At 40.9% G+C, this 18,553-nt stretch overlaps 1 protein-coding gene across 2 annotated transcripts in view; it reads right to left on the minus strand.

Annotated features, from left to right (window-relative positions):
- Nucleotides 1-1,711: 1,711 nt before the first annotated feature.
- The window catches only part of lrrc4ca (leucine rich repeat containing 4C, genome duplicate a), a 56,952-nt gene continuing 40,110 nt past the window's right edge, over nt 1,712-18,553 (minus strand). For both annotated transcript variants that reach the window (XM_034141655.1, XM_034141654.1), the window contains exon 3: nt 1,712-7,078. In XM_034141655.1, coding sequence (XP_033997546.1) covers nt 5,084-7,027 — 1,944 coding nt within the window. In that variant the 5' untranslated portion in view covers nt 7,028-7,078 and the 3' untranslated portion in view covers nt 1,712-5,083. The remainder of the gene's footprint in view (nt 7,079-18,553) is intronic.

Raw genomic sequence — 18,553 nt, forward strand, 5'->3', positions numbered from 1 at the left:
CAGTCTGTAGGTTTGTGTTCGCATATTTATGCTGTCGCAGTTCCTGTTGTTTCTATCGCGCATTGCCGGTATGAAAGGGTCTGTGCCGGAAATATCAAGATAACACGGCAGGGTCCGTTACAGTTTGTTTTCATCTGATTTCAAATAAACAAAGTCTTGGCTTTCAGAATATTAAACTTGTTTCGGCAAATTTAGATGATAAATACAACTATGAAGCTTGTAACGGCATAATTACTTAAGCGGAGAACGGAGTAATTTAACGTTACAGCAGGCATAACAACAGCCGGTGTTTATTTTATTATTATATATAGTCGTTATTCATTTGTTTTAAAGCTCAATAAGGAAGATTTAAACTTTCACACACGTTGACCGGCGAAAAACTCTGGTTCCCTCGGCCCCCACCACATTGAATAAACAGAAGGCTGCTTTTGTGGAGGAAGTTACAGCGCTACGTACAGGCTCGGCATATGCAGCTTTTTCCAGCGGTATCCATAAATCTCTTAATTTTGACCTCAAAGTGCACCAGATTGATGAATTTAACTTCAATATAAAGAAAAACATCTTCTGTTGTAACAACAATAACATTATAAATAGTAACATAGCTGAACATGGTATTGCACATTTAGCTTTCAGTGTTACTGACCTGAGATGTTTTTATTACATGAATTAAGGTGACTGAGGCTTTTTAACATAGACTTTTCCAATGTCTGAGTGTAATATCTGCATTTTCTATTTTGGTTTGATAAGGACACATCCTGGGGATTGTGTTTACAAACATTGACCACCATCCCCCACCCCCCTACTGTATGTTGATTTTGTTTGCCTACATGTAAATGGGTGGCATTTAGTACCTACCCCCCTCTGAGTGAATACCTGTTGTACCTGTCCGGGGCTAAGCCCATAGGACGATGCTCTGATGTCAACCCCCCCCCGTTCACAATTCACGAGCGTCTAACTCTCTCCCCCCACATATCAAATCCCAATTTAACCCCTGGCCTCTGGAGCAGAAATGAAAGAGTTTTAAAAATGTTTACGTTTTGGTAAGTTTTTAGGTAAATGTTGTAATATTGCAACGTTGGCCTTAGGTGGGAGCAGAATTTCTGTATTTCTACTCACATTGTCTGAATAAATATATTGAACAACTAAGGGTTCATTTGCAGGATTGATTGCTTACTTAGCCCTATATCAGTATATAGCATGAATAATAATCACACATCACTCATATTTGTTATGAATAATCATTTATCATTTATTAAATAGTAAGTCGCTTTGGATAAAAGCGTCAGCTAAATGCAATTTATGAAAGCCTCACTCAGGATTTTTTTAACAAGTGTTTGTATTGCTCTTGGGGCATTAAAAACAAGATTTTAACTTTAGTTTTTTATATAATATCTGCATTTTCTCTTGTGAAAAACTAAGTCTTAGTTTGGCCAATAATATATAGCGCCATCTCCTGGTTAAATCCTGAAATTGAAAATCTGGCAACGCCCTCTTGGAAAATAGTGGGAGGGCTTAACATTCCCAGATACTGGTCTTTGGCAGGTCTTAGGCAGGTAACTGGCTGGTAGTAGGCAGGAAGCAGTAAGCTGGAGTCTGAAATAAGATGCTCCATCTGTAACTATTTAATAGTTTAGTTATGAGAATTTCAATGTTGTATCTCTATCAATACTCTCGTGGCACAGGGGGTGAAAGCAAGAATCAGACAATACAGAAAAACAACAATAGTTTATTTTTAACCATATTTTGTGTATGAACTACAAACTCTGGTCTCTATGATTGATCTCCATATCTTTTAAAGGTCATGAAAGAATGTTTACATGAAAATCAATCTGATATTCTTATACAGCATTTTTCTCGTTTTCACTTTTAGAACAAGTTGTTGGCACATGTAAAATCAAAATGTTTTTGTTTTTATTCTCAAAATGTATTTTTAATATAAATCTACCACTAAAACAGCATTCCCTCTCAGAAAAAAAAGAAAATAATGTGAACAAAATAATATTGACCAACAATATTTAGATATCTTACATACATGAGACAGCTCGACTAAAATGCAACAAATTTACCATTTAAATTTTCAGACAATTTACCTCCAACTAAAGGCAAAAAGGGAGGATGGTAACACTCTTATGTAAACTGAGCAGAATTGTGATCCACATCCCACCACTAGGAACTCAAACACAGACTAATGGACACAAACCCATGTCTTTCTATGGTTTACAAATGTGCCAAACTCCACAGAAGTGCCATTTTGGGGAAAATGGTGTAAGGGGGTGATGGCGAAAGCTTGATACAGGGTAATCAATTATATCATTCCGTATGGACTACACTATCTGGGGACCCCATGTTAAGAATCTACCCCCCACATTAATCTTATATGCAGCACATTCAAAGTGAATAAATCAATGTAATGAAACATCTCCAAAAATATCTTGATAAGCAAATTGATTAGTGGGTCTCCATACTGAGTGGATACGATAACCTCCTTAATTTGCATCCCAGATAGTTTTAAAGCTCCAATTAATAATCTCCATGAAAGACTTCCAACATTTCTGACATGGCAGAAGAAGAAAAATGTGCTGGAAAAAAAGAAATAAAATGCTGCTGTTTCCTATGGGACTATAATTATCGACTGACCTGAGGTGAAATGTGAAGTGTTATTGAAATGTTTACTTACCAGATTACATCATTATTAACCCCAATATTATCTATGCAATTAATTGTATCACAGAGTAGGAGCCCTGCTTTCATGAGTATTGTGGGAATAGTGCTTTAGATTATTATCTTGTTGTTCAATTTACTTCACTTTTCATATCCTAGCCATGATAGTTCATATCCTAGTCATGAGGACTGCTACTGTTTCTCATTTATTCTCCCAACTTGGAAAATACTGACTAAGCTAAGGGAAGAAGCCTATTTGTCTTTTAGGTCAAAAATCCTTTAGAGTATAAAGCACTCAATCCATGTAGGCTTTAAAGCTGGCTGTAATAGGTTTATAGATAGATTTAATTTAGTTTCATTGTCTTTATTATGCAATGTGGGACAGTGAACTGTTGTTAAACTCATCTGTACTCTGCTTTGTTTAAAGATGATCAGAGGAAGGCGAGCCAGAATGGTTGTGTGTGGTTTTGACTTCTAGAAGGGCGGGTAGTGGGTGCTGTAACATGCATGGACTAACAAAAATACAGCATATAAGCTTGACAGTGTTCTATTTTAGCAAACAAAATGGTAAAATGTTACTCTTTGAAACCAAATGAACATACAAGTGGACAGCAGATATTAAAGTATGCAGCTGGGTCTTTCAGATGTTTCAGTTGATATGTTGATACTTTATTTCTGCTGTGTATCCACCATTTCTGTCATTCTGTTAGTGGAGTTCATGGTGACCCCAAAGAAGGTGCATACCAATATCTATCTATAATTAAACACAAACTGAATTAAGTGTGACAATGGCTTAACCTCTCATTACATATTACTGTAAAGGAAGCAATACCTGCCATTATTCCCTCAAACATAAACCTTGGGGCATCTCCCTCAGTTTTGGATCTGACAAATGTCTGCCTAACCTCTGGTGCCTGACACTTTTTTCTACAGTGGAAACTTTCAAATGGTTTCCAGTGGATGGGTGCCTGCAGAGCCGTGTTCTTCCAAAGCCCATGGACACATCAATTAATATGGAAATTGTGTTGTCGCAAAGGGAGAGAGGCAGGTGCAACCCAAACATCTGGTTGATGCCCAATCCCACACATTCACCCCTAAAGCATAAGCCCCATTGCCCAGGGCCAAGTCATTCGGTTGGCAGGGGCAGGGTGTACATCTGGGGCTGCCAGGCACAGTCCGTGTGGAAATATGGCACAAAGATGACAGGCAATGTGCTCAGGCAGTTGTATAAAAGGGTTTAAGATCTTTTCTTCACTCCATCAGACTGCTTCTGACAGCACTCCTGCAGTAGTGCATATGAGGTAAGGGGTCCCAGCATATAAAAGGTGGCTTCAAAGCAATCATCTGCATATGCCACAATACAAAGCACCGAAAGGAAAGAGTGAGGCCATGATATATTGGAAACAGGAAGTGGACTATTGCCAGAATTCAACAGCATCTATATTCAAGATTTCCCTATTTTTGCAATCACAATTATGAAGAATCTAAAGTACCTGTTAATGGTGCTCGAGGATCATGGCCCTCAGAATATAAATTAGTCTTAATGCAATTAATGGAATGTTCTTTATTATAATGAGAAGACGTCTACCAGAACTGGAGTCAAAGCAAGTTGAGATTAGGAACACAAAGACAAATGTGTTTTTTTTCTTCAGAGTAAATCAATAGAATTTAATTTAACTAAAATGCACTTCTAATAGTCACCCTTGACTTTTACAACAGCAGAACGCAGGACACAGTTCCTTTATTTAAACCTCAGTCTATTGATGACAGAGCAGAGAATGCCTTATATGTATGTGACAGATATAATTAAACAGTTAATTATGATCAAATTTCATCACTGAGAGTTCTGTCACTTACTATAAAAAATGAGCAAGTGTTTGATTAATCTCAATTACAGATGGTCACAAAAGATGTCATCACTTAATCCACAGCAGGAGAAAATCACTAATGTGGTCTAGATTCCTTTGATACATGGGGAAATGAAGTTGCTATCTCATCTGATCCAAATACAGCAGTTTACCAATAAGAACAATAATTTACTTTAGGAGGTTTTCTTCAACAGATGTCTTCAAACCGAGTTTGAAAAGCATATTAGTAAACCAATCTGTGAAATGAGAGGAAGGGCAAAAAAACTAAAATTTGGTGCTGAAAAAATAATTGCAGAATACAGTTTTTTCTTGATTTAACCACAATAGTTTTTTCTTAAATAAATAACTTCTGTTTTGTAAAGACACTTTTTGAAACAGTAGACATACCCTAATTCCCAAAGTCATTGAATAAACATCACCAGCCACTGATTTGCCAAACACACACGTCTATTCCTCCGTGTTCTAGCCACAGTTACACAACCAGCTGTCAGTAATGTCCTTCCATTATGCTATTCCAAGTTTTATAATGTCTCATTTTGAAAAAAAAAAAGAAATTAGATCTGGGTCTCTTGTACATTGTCTTTTGAGCTTGCCCGGATTAGCAAAGGTTCGTGCGCTGAGCTGTGTATGGAGTTCATAGTGGAGGCATGGTTGTATGCAGTCTTATATGCGTTATAATGGTTGAGGTGCTCATGCTCAAGAGGCGGCAGGGTCAGGTGGCCCTCCATGCCCGGGCCCCCTGTTACACAGTCCTCGTCCACGTTGATGATCTCAATGGTGCGAGTGGTTGGGTGGTGGTTCTGCTGGTGGTGCTGTTTGCGCATCTTGTAGAAGATGATCAGCATCACCGCTGCCATGAGTGTGATTGCAACAAAGCAACCAATGATGATCTTGGTCGTCTTCATTACCTCATCCAAACCGTTCAGCGAATCCTCCCCGCCCTGCTCCGTGACAGGGATTGTGTAAGTCTTCTCTGTGGCACGTGTGGACAGTGGGGTCCGGACTGTGGTGGTCGTTGTAGAGGTCAGTGAAACAGACTCCCACGTACCAGCAGAAGGTGTAGGGCCCACTTTCTGTTGCACAGCGGTGGTGAAGCCTTCATGTGGTGTTTCTATGGTCTCCACTGTCACTGTGGTGAAGTAGCTGAAGCTGCTGTTCTCTGTAGAGGACACATTGAGCGTGGCAGAGGCTGTTGTGTTACCTGCAGAATTACTGACCATACATGTGTATGTGCCTGTGTCCTGCATGGTAACATTAGTGAAGTTCAGAGTTCCGTCATTCAGCACTGAGATTCGGATCTTGTAAGCGCCATGTGTCATGACGGAACCATTGGGTGTAATCCAGCTCACCGAGGTCAAGGAGTTAGCTCTGCATTTCAGCTCTGCAGCACTTCCCTCTGTCACATTTAGGTCTGTGGGGGGCTCCACAATAACAGGAGCGTAACAGTGAAAGTAGTTCTGGTCCAGCTCGCCAATGTATCTTCCCTTATGGTTGGATGGAGAGCTGCAGCGGGCACAGCAGCTGGTGTTTGCTGGTACCATCTCCTTAAGCCACCAGCTTAGCCATAGGATGTCACAGTTACAATTCCACGGGTTGTGGTGCAAGTGCACCCTCTCCAGGTGATGTAAAGGGGTGAATAGATCATGGGGCAAAAGGGTAAGATTGTTATGGGCTAGATTGAGCTCCACTAGTGACTGCAGGTCATCAAAAGAGTTCCTTTCTATTATCTGGATCTGGGCATGCATCATCCATAGCTTCTGCAAATGGATGAGCCCTTTAAAAGAGCCGGGTCGGATGACAGTTAGCTGGTTCCCCGACATCTCCAGTTCATCCAGCTTCACCAGGGGAATAAGGTTGGGAATTTCCTTCAGATTGCACATTCCCAGATTTAAGTAGCGCAGATTGCTCAGCCCTTCAAAGGCCCCCTCAGATATATATGAGAGTCGCTTGAGCTCCCCAAGGTCCAACCTCCGCAATGAGGGCACTCTGTTGAAAGCATAGGAGGGAATGCTCTCTATGGGGTTATTCCTCAGCCAAAGCTCCTTTAGTTTGGACAGGTATTCAAATGCCCCGTTTGGGATAGTGGTGAGGCGGTTATCAAAAAGCTCCAAGGTATTGAGGCTGGCCAGTCCATTGAAAGCCCCCAGCTCAATTTTGCGTATGTGGTTTTTGCTCAGCTGCAGGATCTCCAGGTGTCTCAGATGCTTAAAGCTGTCTACCTTTATGACCTGAATAAGATTTTCTTGCAGATTCAGGTAGCGTGTGTTGGTAGAGATGCCATCAGGGACTTCCCGCAGGCCTCGTCGGGTGCAGATGACTTTGCTGAACTGGTTACTACAGGAGCAGGCAGAGGGGCACGTCTGAGCACGTACCAGCCCTGCCACCACCAGCAGCTGGAGGGCCAGAAGCAGCACAAACAAAGGGTCGGACAAGGCCCGGTTCCACCTAGGACCTCGCATCGTCTGCTGCTGCTGATAGGAGGTCATCTTGTTTAACATTCATAATTCATTGACTGGTCTTTCACTCTTTGGAATGAGGATTGGGGCTCACTGGAATGAAAGAGAGACAAAACGAAAGGGAAACACATTAGAAACTGTAGAATTGTAGAGATTATCAATAATTACCACATACATTTTTTGAGAATTGTATAAACACTTCTGAAAAAAAATAATTATAATGTTTGGACCTAAATGAATTATTTAGGTTTGTGAGTCAGCTGCAGCTGGAATGCCTCATATCCATCTCTGTTTCTGGGCACACTGTCCTCCCTGCACTGTCAACCTAGGATATATCTACCTTGTAGAGTAAGTAATTTGTTAGTTCTGACCACCTCAATGTTGTTTTGCTTCCTGTAAAACTGGTGGATGTATTACATATTATTTGTCATCGTTGTTGGACAAACAGCCTCTTTAAGCGAAAGGGAAAAACACTGTGCAGGTCTGAAGTGAGTCACAGAGCTAGCACAGATACAAAAAAACATTTATAGAGCCTCTAATCTACCTGACCTGAATGTTTTTCAATGTGGGAGGAGAGTGGAGCACATTGAGAAAACCAATGTTAACATAAAGGAAAACATATTTGATCTTCAACAGAAAGTGCTAGAGTTACAACCAGAGGTGAAATGACAATAATAAACACTGTTGTTTAGCTGCAAATTGATACAGTAAATATGACAGACAGTTACACACATACATTTAATCTAGAAACAGAGTAATCACACAGTACAGTATGAGATGCATGGTTTCTCTTGGATTGTGTGATGAATAAAGTGAAACAGCTGTCATATTTAGAAAAGGTAATCAAAAGTAAGCAAAGTTATCAGGAGTCAATTGTCACTGACACTGTGAACACAAATTAACACATTTAGAAACATGGGACTTTAAAGGGATTATGACATTTTGAAAAGGATCATTTTTCAGCACTGATCCTTCAAATTGCACAAATGAGGACATGAAAGAACACAAAGGTTAATGGTGAATACAACACACAAAGAGACAATAACAATGTGAATATACAAACGTATAGGAGTAAAACAGTTGTAGCAATTTCTGAACAGAATATAAAAACTGTGGTGGGATTACAGTAGTTTCTGCTTCTAAACAGTATTATCAACATACAGCCTACTCTGAAACAGAAAGCTCTTCACGTAAATACGGGCAGGCTGTTTCTGTAACTACTGATTAATTGCTTGATTACTGACTCCATTAATTCTCCAATTACAGAATTTAAATTCTAAGCAGAAATGCCTGAGGGTGAACAAAGAAATGTGTTTCCACGTAGGGGTCCAGGCAAATGTGACAGGGATCACACAGAAGGCTGAAAATCACATTCCCTTACGGCAGCTGTAATTTGTTAGGAATTTAAACCTTGCATTAAACAATTGACTGGCTCAATCCAGAGTACAATATGAGGTTAATGCTTGCGATTTCTACTGACCTTCTTGAATATAAATGATTTCGAACAAACAATGACTTAGTTTTGAGACAAGTAAAATGCTCTTTCAAGGTGAAATTTCATCAACACTATTTATGACCATTTACAATATATGCTGCAAAGTTTAGAGTGATGAAAACAGATCCCAGTTAATAAGGAATCCATGAAACTTATTCCATTATTCACTCATCCTCCTTTTTTTTAAGAGATCCAACCTTGAAAGAGATAAACAATGAATCAGCAATCCAAATGATGGCAGCAGAATAGATGAAGTTGATTCACAAAGCAAAACAATGCGTCAATGAAAGCGGCAGAAATGGATTTACATAGTGCAGTGAAAGAATTAGATGAAATGAGATAAGGAAAATCAGATTAAGATAATAATGAATTTTCAAACTTTTGTCCTAACAGATTATCAAGTGCCAGTTTTGTCTTTGTCTGGCAGAGAGTACTAAAGCCTGACCCAGATTATCAGGACTGCACACAATTGAAAAGCACAATTCGCAAAATGTCTGAATTAATTTCTGGTTTATGAAACAATTCACTCTGTAGCCAACCAAACTAAGAAACTCTGCAGTGTTATTCATACAGCTGATAAGCAGCACAGAGGAGGAATAAGCACAACATCTAGCAAATGTCACATCGAAAATATGACATGATCTCAATCCATATGATCCAATCTTTTTTTTCACAGAACAATATCAACGCAGCATTAGTACTTGATAACACAGCAGCAATGGATTACCTTTAAATTAACAACCACCTACAGCAGGGGTGTCAAACTCAAGGCCCGGGGGCCAAATCCGGCCCGCAAGAGCTTGCAAAGAATATAATATACAATACAATTGGTGTAATTGTTGAATATTTGCTTTCAATGATTTGCCCTACACTTCTGCTTTCAGACGTAATTATTTATTCCAGGAGAGAAACAAATAATAACAATGTGGTTTTGTTGAGGGAATGCAATTAGGCTGATACTTGAGAAATGAGTTGCACTGAGCATTATAACCTTACCTATAATGGGTTGTTTTGTAAAATCTTTATTAATAGATAAGCATCATTTATTTTTCTAAATATTAAAATGGTACACAAGCAACAGTGTTTAATAATTTTATTGTAAGAAAAATAAAGGGTTTGTGGATCGACTGTTTTAATTGGTATAAAGGGTACCCTAGCTGCACTACCTTATACTAATATGTGTGCATATGTCTCTGTTGAGAACAATCAGCATTTTAAAACATAGTTACAGTGCAGCCTGTATGACTCAAACACTGTGCAGAAAGCTTTTTCAAATGTGGCTTTGTATAGAGTTTCGCATGTCACATGAGTCCTTACATCAGGGTGTAAATACAACAGCTCTTCACTTCTTCACTGACAAACACTTCCTCCGGATCTGCCATCAGATCACTTATAGGTGACCAATCTGAATTACATTTGGCAGCCATACAAACAAGAGACTCTTTGCATGACAAAACTAATGAATATGAATACTGCATAAATACAATGGCTGATATGGCTGATGTCCTTCTCATCCAGGAAGTACACACTTTTCAGTCTTATCAGCTGCATCTAACATCATAAATCAGATACACAGAAAGTGATTTCATTGTGTATCTCATGGAGCTGCTGTGATGCAAGTCCAATTTCAGACTTGATCTGACCATTAAAGTATTATCGTATCGTATGTTGAGTTAAAAAAAGGAATACACTTCATATAGTGTTACTTTTCTTATGATACACATGATTTTGCGTAAGGCGCCGTGCTGGTGGCTGCCTGTTGCATGCAGCTCCCGGTGTTTTATTGATCTTTGTCTTTTTGTTTACTTTTATTCTCTTAGTTGTACTTTTTTCTTTGGATATTTATTTTGTTTTGCAGCGAACTATGGCCACGTTTTACTTCGAACGTTTTCTGGTCATTCTTCTGCTACTTTTTTCACTTTTTGTGTCGGAGAGCCATGCTCAGAGGAGTGATGGCATTGTTTACACGCGTGAGCAGCTGATTGCGCTGTGCCGACCCGTGCTGCTGCCCGGAGCCAGGCATGACATCCCGGAGGAGCTTCGGAGGCTCAAGCGGGGCTGCAGAGCTGGGGCCAAGCTGAGGATGAAGAAGAAGATGAGGTACAAACCCTGTGTACCGGCCATCATAATGGGGAACGTGAGGTCTTTGGGGAATAAGATGGACGAGCTCCGCGTGCTGACGAAGACGCAGTGGGAATACCGTGAGTGTAGCATCATGTGTTTTACCGAGACTTGGTTGCACTCGCTCATCCCGGATAATAACACGGCTCTCCCCGGCTTCACGAGTGTTCGGGCGGACAGGGACGTTATTCTGAGCGGTAAAAAGAAAGGAGGAGGGATTGCACTGTATGTGAACGAACGATGGTGTAATCCTGGACATGTTACTGTGAAGGAGCGTTTCTGTAGCCCGGACATTGAACTGCTAGCTGTGGGATTACGTCCATTTTATCTACCTAGAGAACTTTATTCTGTCATCGTAGTTGCTGTCTATATTCCACCGAACGCGGACGCGGAGGTGGCTGGTGACGTCATTCACTCCTCTGTGGCCAAACTCCAAACTCTTCACCCAAATGCATTCATAACAATAACTGGGGATTTTAACCGTGCAAAACTGGACAAATCTCTGCCTACATTCACTCAGTATGTGAAATGCCCCACCAGGGGAAATAATACTCTGGATCTTCTATATGCAAATACCAAGAATGCATATTGTGCCACTGCCCTCCCCCCCCTGGGCAGATCTGACCACAACCTCGTCTTTTTGGCTCCTAAATATGTCCCTCTGGTGCAGAGGCAGCCTGTATCCATCAGGACTGTGAGGAAATGGACTCCAGGGGCTAATGAGGCTCTACAGGACTGCTTCGAGACCACTGACTGGGACGTGCTTTGTGTGCCACATGGAGAGGACATCAATAATATGACTGACTGCATCACAGAATACATCAACTTCTGTGAACAAACAATATTACCGGCTAAAACTGTCAACTGTTTCCCCAACAATAAACCCTGGATTACTAGTGACCTGAAAACTCTTTTAAATAAGAAAAAGGAAGCTTTTAAGTCTGGGGACAAATCAATGCTGAAGAGTATCCAGCATCAACTGAGAGACAATTTGAGGAGGGGCAGAGATTCGTACAGGAAGAAGCTGGAGACTAAGCTCCAGCAGAACAATAGCAGGGATGTCTGGGCTGGGATGAAGGCTATCACTGGCTTCAAAGGGAGAGACAGACTGACTGTGGGCACCCTGGAGAGGGCCAACGAGCTGAACACCTTCTTCAATAGGTTTAGCTCTCCGCCCGCTGCTGTCTCCTCCACTTCCTCTTCTCACCTCACCTCCTCCTCTCAGCCTGGCGTCAACATCCCCCCTCTGCTCACCACCTACACTTCACACCTCTCCTCCACCACCCAGCCTGGCTTCTGCACCCCCCCCTCTGCTCACATTGCCGCTGACCCCCCCCCCCCCCCTCTGCTCATCTTGCCTCAGACCCCCCCCCCCTCTATCCCCCCTGCCATCAAGCCCCCCCCCCCCGCTTCACTGTGAGCACAGGACAGGTCCAGAGTCAGATGGAAAAACTCCACCAAGGCAAGGCTGCTGGCCCTGATGGTATCAGCCCCAGGGTCCTGAGGACCTGTGCACGCCAGCTGGCTCCTGTTCTCCAGTATATATTCAACCTGAGCCTGCACTTGGAGACCATCCCGGTGCTGTGGAAGACATCATGCGTTGTTCCGGTCCCTAAAAAGACAACTCCTTCTGGGCTCAATGACTATCGCCCTGTAGCACTCACATCTCATGTGATGAAGGTGCTTGAGAGACTGGTCTTGGCCCATCTCAGACCGCAGGTGAGATCATTCCTTGACCCTCTGCAATTTGCCTACCAGCCTCACCTGGGGGTGGACGATGCCATTATTTACCTGCTGCAGCGTGCTCACTCATACCTGAATGGATCGGGTTGCACTGTGAGAATCACCTTTTTTGATTTCTCCAGTGCATTCAACACGATCCAGCCTCGGCTACTGAGTGACAAGCTGCAGGCTATGAGGGTAAACTCGTCCACCATCTCCTGGATTACCAACTACCTCACGGACAGACCACAGTACGTCCGGCTGGGCAGTGTGCTGTCTGATGTGGTGGTTGGTAGTATTGGAGCCCCACAGGGGACTGTGCTGTCTCCTTTCCTGTTCACCTTATACACCTCTGACTTTCTATACAACTCAGAGTCATGCCACCTGCAGAAGTTTTCGGATGACTCTGCAGTGGTAGGGTGTATAAGGGATGGACGGGAGGAGGAGTACAGAGCGCTGGTGGGTGATTTTGTTGAGTGGACTGGAAGAAATCATCTGCTTTTGAATGTGGCCAAGACCAGAGAGATGGTCATTGATTTCAGGAGGAAGAGGACATCTCCTCCTCTGCCCCTGTGCATTCTGGGAGAGGATGTGGCAGTTGTGGAGGTCTACAAGTACCTGGGAGTGCACTTAGACAATGGGCTGAACTGGAGGATCAACACTGACGCTGTGTACAAGAAGGGGATGAGCAGACTCTATTTTCTGAGGAAGCTGAGATCCTTCAACGTATGCAGTAAGATGCTGGAGATCTTCTATCAGTCTGTTGTGGCTAGTGCACTCTTCTTTGCTGCGGTCTGCTGGGGGGGCAGCATCAGAGCCGGTGACACCAGCAGGATCAATAAACTGATCAGGAAAGCTGGGTCAGTCATCGGCATCAAGCTGGAACCCTTTGAAGCTGTGGTGGAGAGGAGGACACTGAACAGGCTGTTGTCCATCATGGATAACCCCACCCATCCTCTCCACCTGCAGCTGGACAGTCAACGGAGCTCCTTCTCCAACAGAATGCTGCAGCTCCCCTGTCACAAGGACAGATACTGGAAAACATTCCTGCCCACTGCAATAACACTGTACAACAAATCACCTCTGGCTGGAAGAGAACTCTCTGCTCCATAGTTTCTCTAGAAATAAAACCACCTTGTACATTTTACTCACACATAATCTGTTTCATATTTAATACTCCATAATTCCATATATTTTGAATATATATATATTTGTATATATATATATATATATATATAATATCTGTATGTATATTTTCTATTTTGTATTTTGACATGTATATTTTATATTTTATTTTATATTTTATTTTATTTCTATTCTTGTATATTTTGTTTTATTGTAAAATGCCTTTTATGCTGCTGTAACAAAAACAATTTCCCAATTTGGGATCAATAAAGTACGATCTATCTATCTATCTATTTTGAAAAAAAAGACAAATCTAGCCCATCAATCTACAGATAAATGGGGGCAATACACCTGAAGCTCTTTCACAAACGTATATTTAATTACAAGCTGGTCTTATTTATAACATGTGTTTTAATCATCTGAAGCACTGACCCTAATAGCTTACCATCTTTCACAAGCAGTGAAAATATTCAGCTAGTTCCGAGTGTCTCTACACTATTGATGTTCTAAATATATGTTTTACTTGTAGAAGTCCCATGTTTCATCATACCATTCTTTAATTTGTTGTGGCCAATTGTGGAGCTGCAGATTCACCATGCACATACTGTGCAGCACAGCAGTTTCCACTGGGGCCTCCTCCCAGCTCTTTTGATGGGTACAGTAATTTTGGAGTCCGTATCGTATTTTTGCATTATAAATCAGCCAGAAAAGGCAAGAATGAATTATTTAGTAGGGCTACAGCCCCCAAAATAGGTCTGTTGAAGCCACTGCTTGGCAAAAAGCACTGAGTGATTTTCATCTGCTCTCTTTCTGTGGTCTACAACATGTTTTTGCATGGCTTCTTTTTAAAGGTGAGGAAAGTGAAAAGGGGCTTGTCCTAAGGCTTGTGCACACACTAAATGCTTGAGCGCCCACTGATTATGAACTTTTAGTGAGGAGTGACAGACAGAAGATTTGGCTTTCACACTGAATGGCATGGAGAGGGGGTAGACCGATAAGAGATTGTAGAGAGGAAGATGTGCGACAGTCAGAGGAAGGTTGGCATGTGTGCAATGGAGAGAGAAATGGATAGAGCGAGAGAGAAAGATGGAGATTAATGAGATATAAATCAAATCAGGTCACTCCTTGATAATGCCAGCAATCTTGCATCAGCTCCAAATATAAACCAGAATCCTTTATAGATTCCAGTGCAGGAGGGATACCCACCACAAGCCTTCTTCTCTTTTCTTATCTACAGTCTCACAGCATAGACATTGCAGTACATCGACAACCGCTACTGCAATGAATAGATTGGATGAAGGTTTATATCATATGGCTATTTTTTTTGGGATGCCATATTTTGCATTCAGTTTTGTTTTTACAATTTTTTTTTAAGCTGTGTATCAGGATTTCAGTAGAGTGAAAACAGGACACAGCATCCTCATTTGAGCCAGTGTCAGGAAGTGCTGCGTGACTGCTGAGACTGTTGTGTTAAAATGAGAAAGCTGAAAACAGCGTGTCACTCAGCATGAGTCAACGGCTTTGCTTCTATATTTGTAATTAAATATATTTTAAGTAATTTATTGTTTTGTCTTCTGGATCTCACATGTTATCCGCTTGCTGATCTGAGGCCTGTACTACGAAGCTGGTTCAACCTAACCTGGATATGTTTGAGTTAGCCGGTTGGCCCAATCCAAAACATACGCGCTCTGGCTAAACTGTCCTACGACGCTGGTTATCAAGTGGATCGCTCAAGCCAGCCGTGTCCTATCTAGTTAGGTGCGCGTTCACATGAAAGGGGTGGTATTTGGAGCATTCGACCAATCTCAAACACGGACAAGCGTACTGACAGCGCAGCGTCATACTTCCTGAATGATAAGTGAACTTTAATATTAGTCAAATATGAAGAAGTCAAACTTTAAACATCCATGACTTAAACACTTTATCCAGGATAAAAGCCACATAGCTGCACCTGCAAGGTGAATACAGCTGGTACAAGAAAAAGCGTTTGAATGCGTACATTAACAGGTTTATGATATCACTGCCCCGTCCAAGACACGAGTGGATCTGACTTTAATTACATTTGACTCAAGTGTTTCGTCAACTTAATGTGTTGCTTAAAATAATACTTCTGCATACAGTATGTGACACTGTGAGTGTTGCACGGCCAGATACGGCTCAAGAAGCTGACTCAAATAAGGAAATATATGATACATTATGATGTGATATGATATGAATGATAATTGGACACATCGACGTCTGCACTCACAGTGCCGCGGACTGTACTTAATGTTACTCTGATCCGGTTACTTATGTCGTGGCAGATATTTAAGTAAGCTTTCTTAACGCTAATGTTATAATAGTCAGATTGCTCTGAAGATGGGAGGGGATATTCTATTAATTTTCACGTTCACACAGTCAGTTGATTTTGGCCGGCCGTCTTTCCTGCAACGGCAGTTTTTCTGTATTTCCTCTATCCTGTAATATGAATTGATCGCTTTAAACTCCGCACACGGAGCTTTGATTGGTCAGCAGGCGGTGCTTTCACTGAGTTGATCTCTTAGCCTGCCACCTAACCTGCTCCGGAGCAGGTTTGTCGCTCAGCATAAGTTACCATGGAAATCTAGCCTGCTAAAAAGAGAACCAGCGTCGTAGGACCGGAAAGCCCGAGATTTCCCTGAAGTTAGCCGGCTAAGCGAAAATCCAGCTTCGTAGTACAGGCCTCTGGTAGAAATGATATCTCAATTATATATAAATGCCACCTGATTGTCTTTACAAAATGCTGCAGTGAATTTTACTGCAATAAGGATTATCAAATAGACTTGTATTTCTCTTTTCTTTGTTTAGCCTCGAGTGCCTCATACTGACCAGTTGTACTAAAGTGATTTATCTCAAATTACTATTGCGGTACTCTCCCAACAACACCTTTAATGATTTATTTAGATGGATTTGAGTCATTAATACACAACAGGAGAGCATCAGAAATAAGGGGCTAACGGAAGTCTTTCTCACAAAAAGAACAAAAACACACACACACACACACACACACACACACACACACACACACACACACACACACACACACACACACACACACACACACACACCATTAATAATGAACTAAGTGTTTCATCTGCAGATAACCTTTTGATCCCATTAACATAGCACCAACCACATACATGTGTAAACACATCAGCAAACTTGCTTAGCAAGCTGGATTTATCTGTAGGTGTTTACTGAATAATTAACCAGACTTTTGCAACAGATATTTTAGTCAACCTTGAGTCCGGTTTCTTAAAGAAATCACTGCATGAAAGTTGCACTACGTTGAAATATTATTACTGCCATTAAACTGAGAATCAAAACATTTCATACATTTTGAATGCGTTTTGATTTAGGTCCATTTTAATTTTGCTAAATATTTTTTGCAGGGTATTTTGCCTCGCTACAAACACCCAATGTATATTACTGCAAGTGCAAAGGCTTTCATCAGCTGGCAATATGCTCCATTTATATTGTGTAAGCTTATTTGGCTATAGACAGTGACTTAAAATACTTTGATTTAAATTAAAACAAGGAAATTAGTCATGTAAGATACAGATCAATGCCTGTATTAAATAAAGTGTATAAAACTGTCTAGGGAAAAACTGAAGATGGTCTTACTGTAGCTCTTTATCAGTGTATTTTGTTTTAACCAGCCAAGTGAAACAGACAAGCCATGTACTTTGAATTGGTGCTAACTAGCCAAGTGAGACAAACTGACAGCTGCTCCCCTGCCCACAGCCTGACGTGCTTCCACTCACAGCTTGGCTGTCTCATCCATAACAAGATGCTAAAATGAATTTGATTCATCAAAAAAACAGCAATTCATCCATGAAAATAGATTGGGAAGTTACTGTAAAAATTAAACAATCTTCATTTAAAGGACTTCCAATGATACCCACACTAATCCACATCTTATCCCATTTGTGTGTGCTTTTTCTCCAGTTCCTTGATTAAATCCTTGGTTCACCAATAACATCAATAGTGTCAAGACACTGTGCATGGATAATTAGATAGACAGATATATATATATACTTTATTATCCCAAATTGGGAAATGATTTAGTTCCAACAGCAGTGTCGAGCATTACACAAGTTAAATGTACAAATAAGATACAAATATAATATCAAAAATAATTTAAAAAATACAATTTAAATTAACACTAGGAGCTAGTATATACAAATTAACCATAGAAAATACATGATAGGGATGTACTTCTAAAGGTTTTGTGCTTCCTGTTTTTTGCTTTTCTTCAATTCAGTCTGGTGTGACCATGGAAAAGGCAGAAAAGGTTTCAGCGAGCTCATTAACATCAGCATAAAGTCCTAATTGGAAACGTATACAATGAAGGGGGAAACTAAGGGGGAAAAAGCCATTAGCAGAGGAAGACGCAAGCTCATCTAATGAGCCACTGTAACGTCAGCCACAGGTAAGCATTCTGTCTCAGCGTAAATTATTACCTCAGTCTCTTTCTTACAGTTAATGCATATGAACTGGCAGTCGGAAAAGCTTTAGAAAACGCATAAGATCAGAATGTCACGATTGTTACGTGCTCCCCTCCTGGTGTTCTCTCTCCGTATTGCAGGCACACCTTATCTTCCCCTGGCTCCGCCTCTGCCCAGGTGTTCCCAACTCCAGCTAATCACGGGGGATAAAAGGAAGGCTGGAGGAGAAGGATTCGCTCTCTGACACTCTAACACACTCTGCTGCCTGACACTGCAGCAGTCAGTTATCTGTTGTTAGGATTTAGCGCTCTATTTAGTAATGTCTTTTTGTTTATCCTTTTTCATCTATAGTTGAAGGTTGCACGTAGATGGTAAACTCAAACATTTTTGTTCAAACAAATGTAAAAAATGGGAAAACTCCAGACATGTTTTTTGCTTTATATATACAGTCTATGGTTTTTTGACAATGTTTGAAAAAATGCAATTACCTAAAATATTAGAACCAAATACAACATTTAGAATAATGTTAGTATCGTTCATTTCCACAATTTAACTACTAGACACAATGAGTCCTATAGGGAAAGGTCCATTCTCAGAGTATGTACACTGTAAGTTTCAAGCTTCTACATAACATTTCTT

Source organism: Trematomus bernacchii, unplaced genomic scaffold (genome assembly GCF_902827165.1).
Source record: "Trematomus bernacchii unplaced genomic scaffold, fTreBer1.1, whole genome shotgun sequence".
Classification (NCBI taxonomy): domain Eukaryota; kingdom Metazoa; phylum Chordata; class Actinopteri; order Perciformes; family Nototheniidae; genus Trematomus; species Trematomus bernacchii.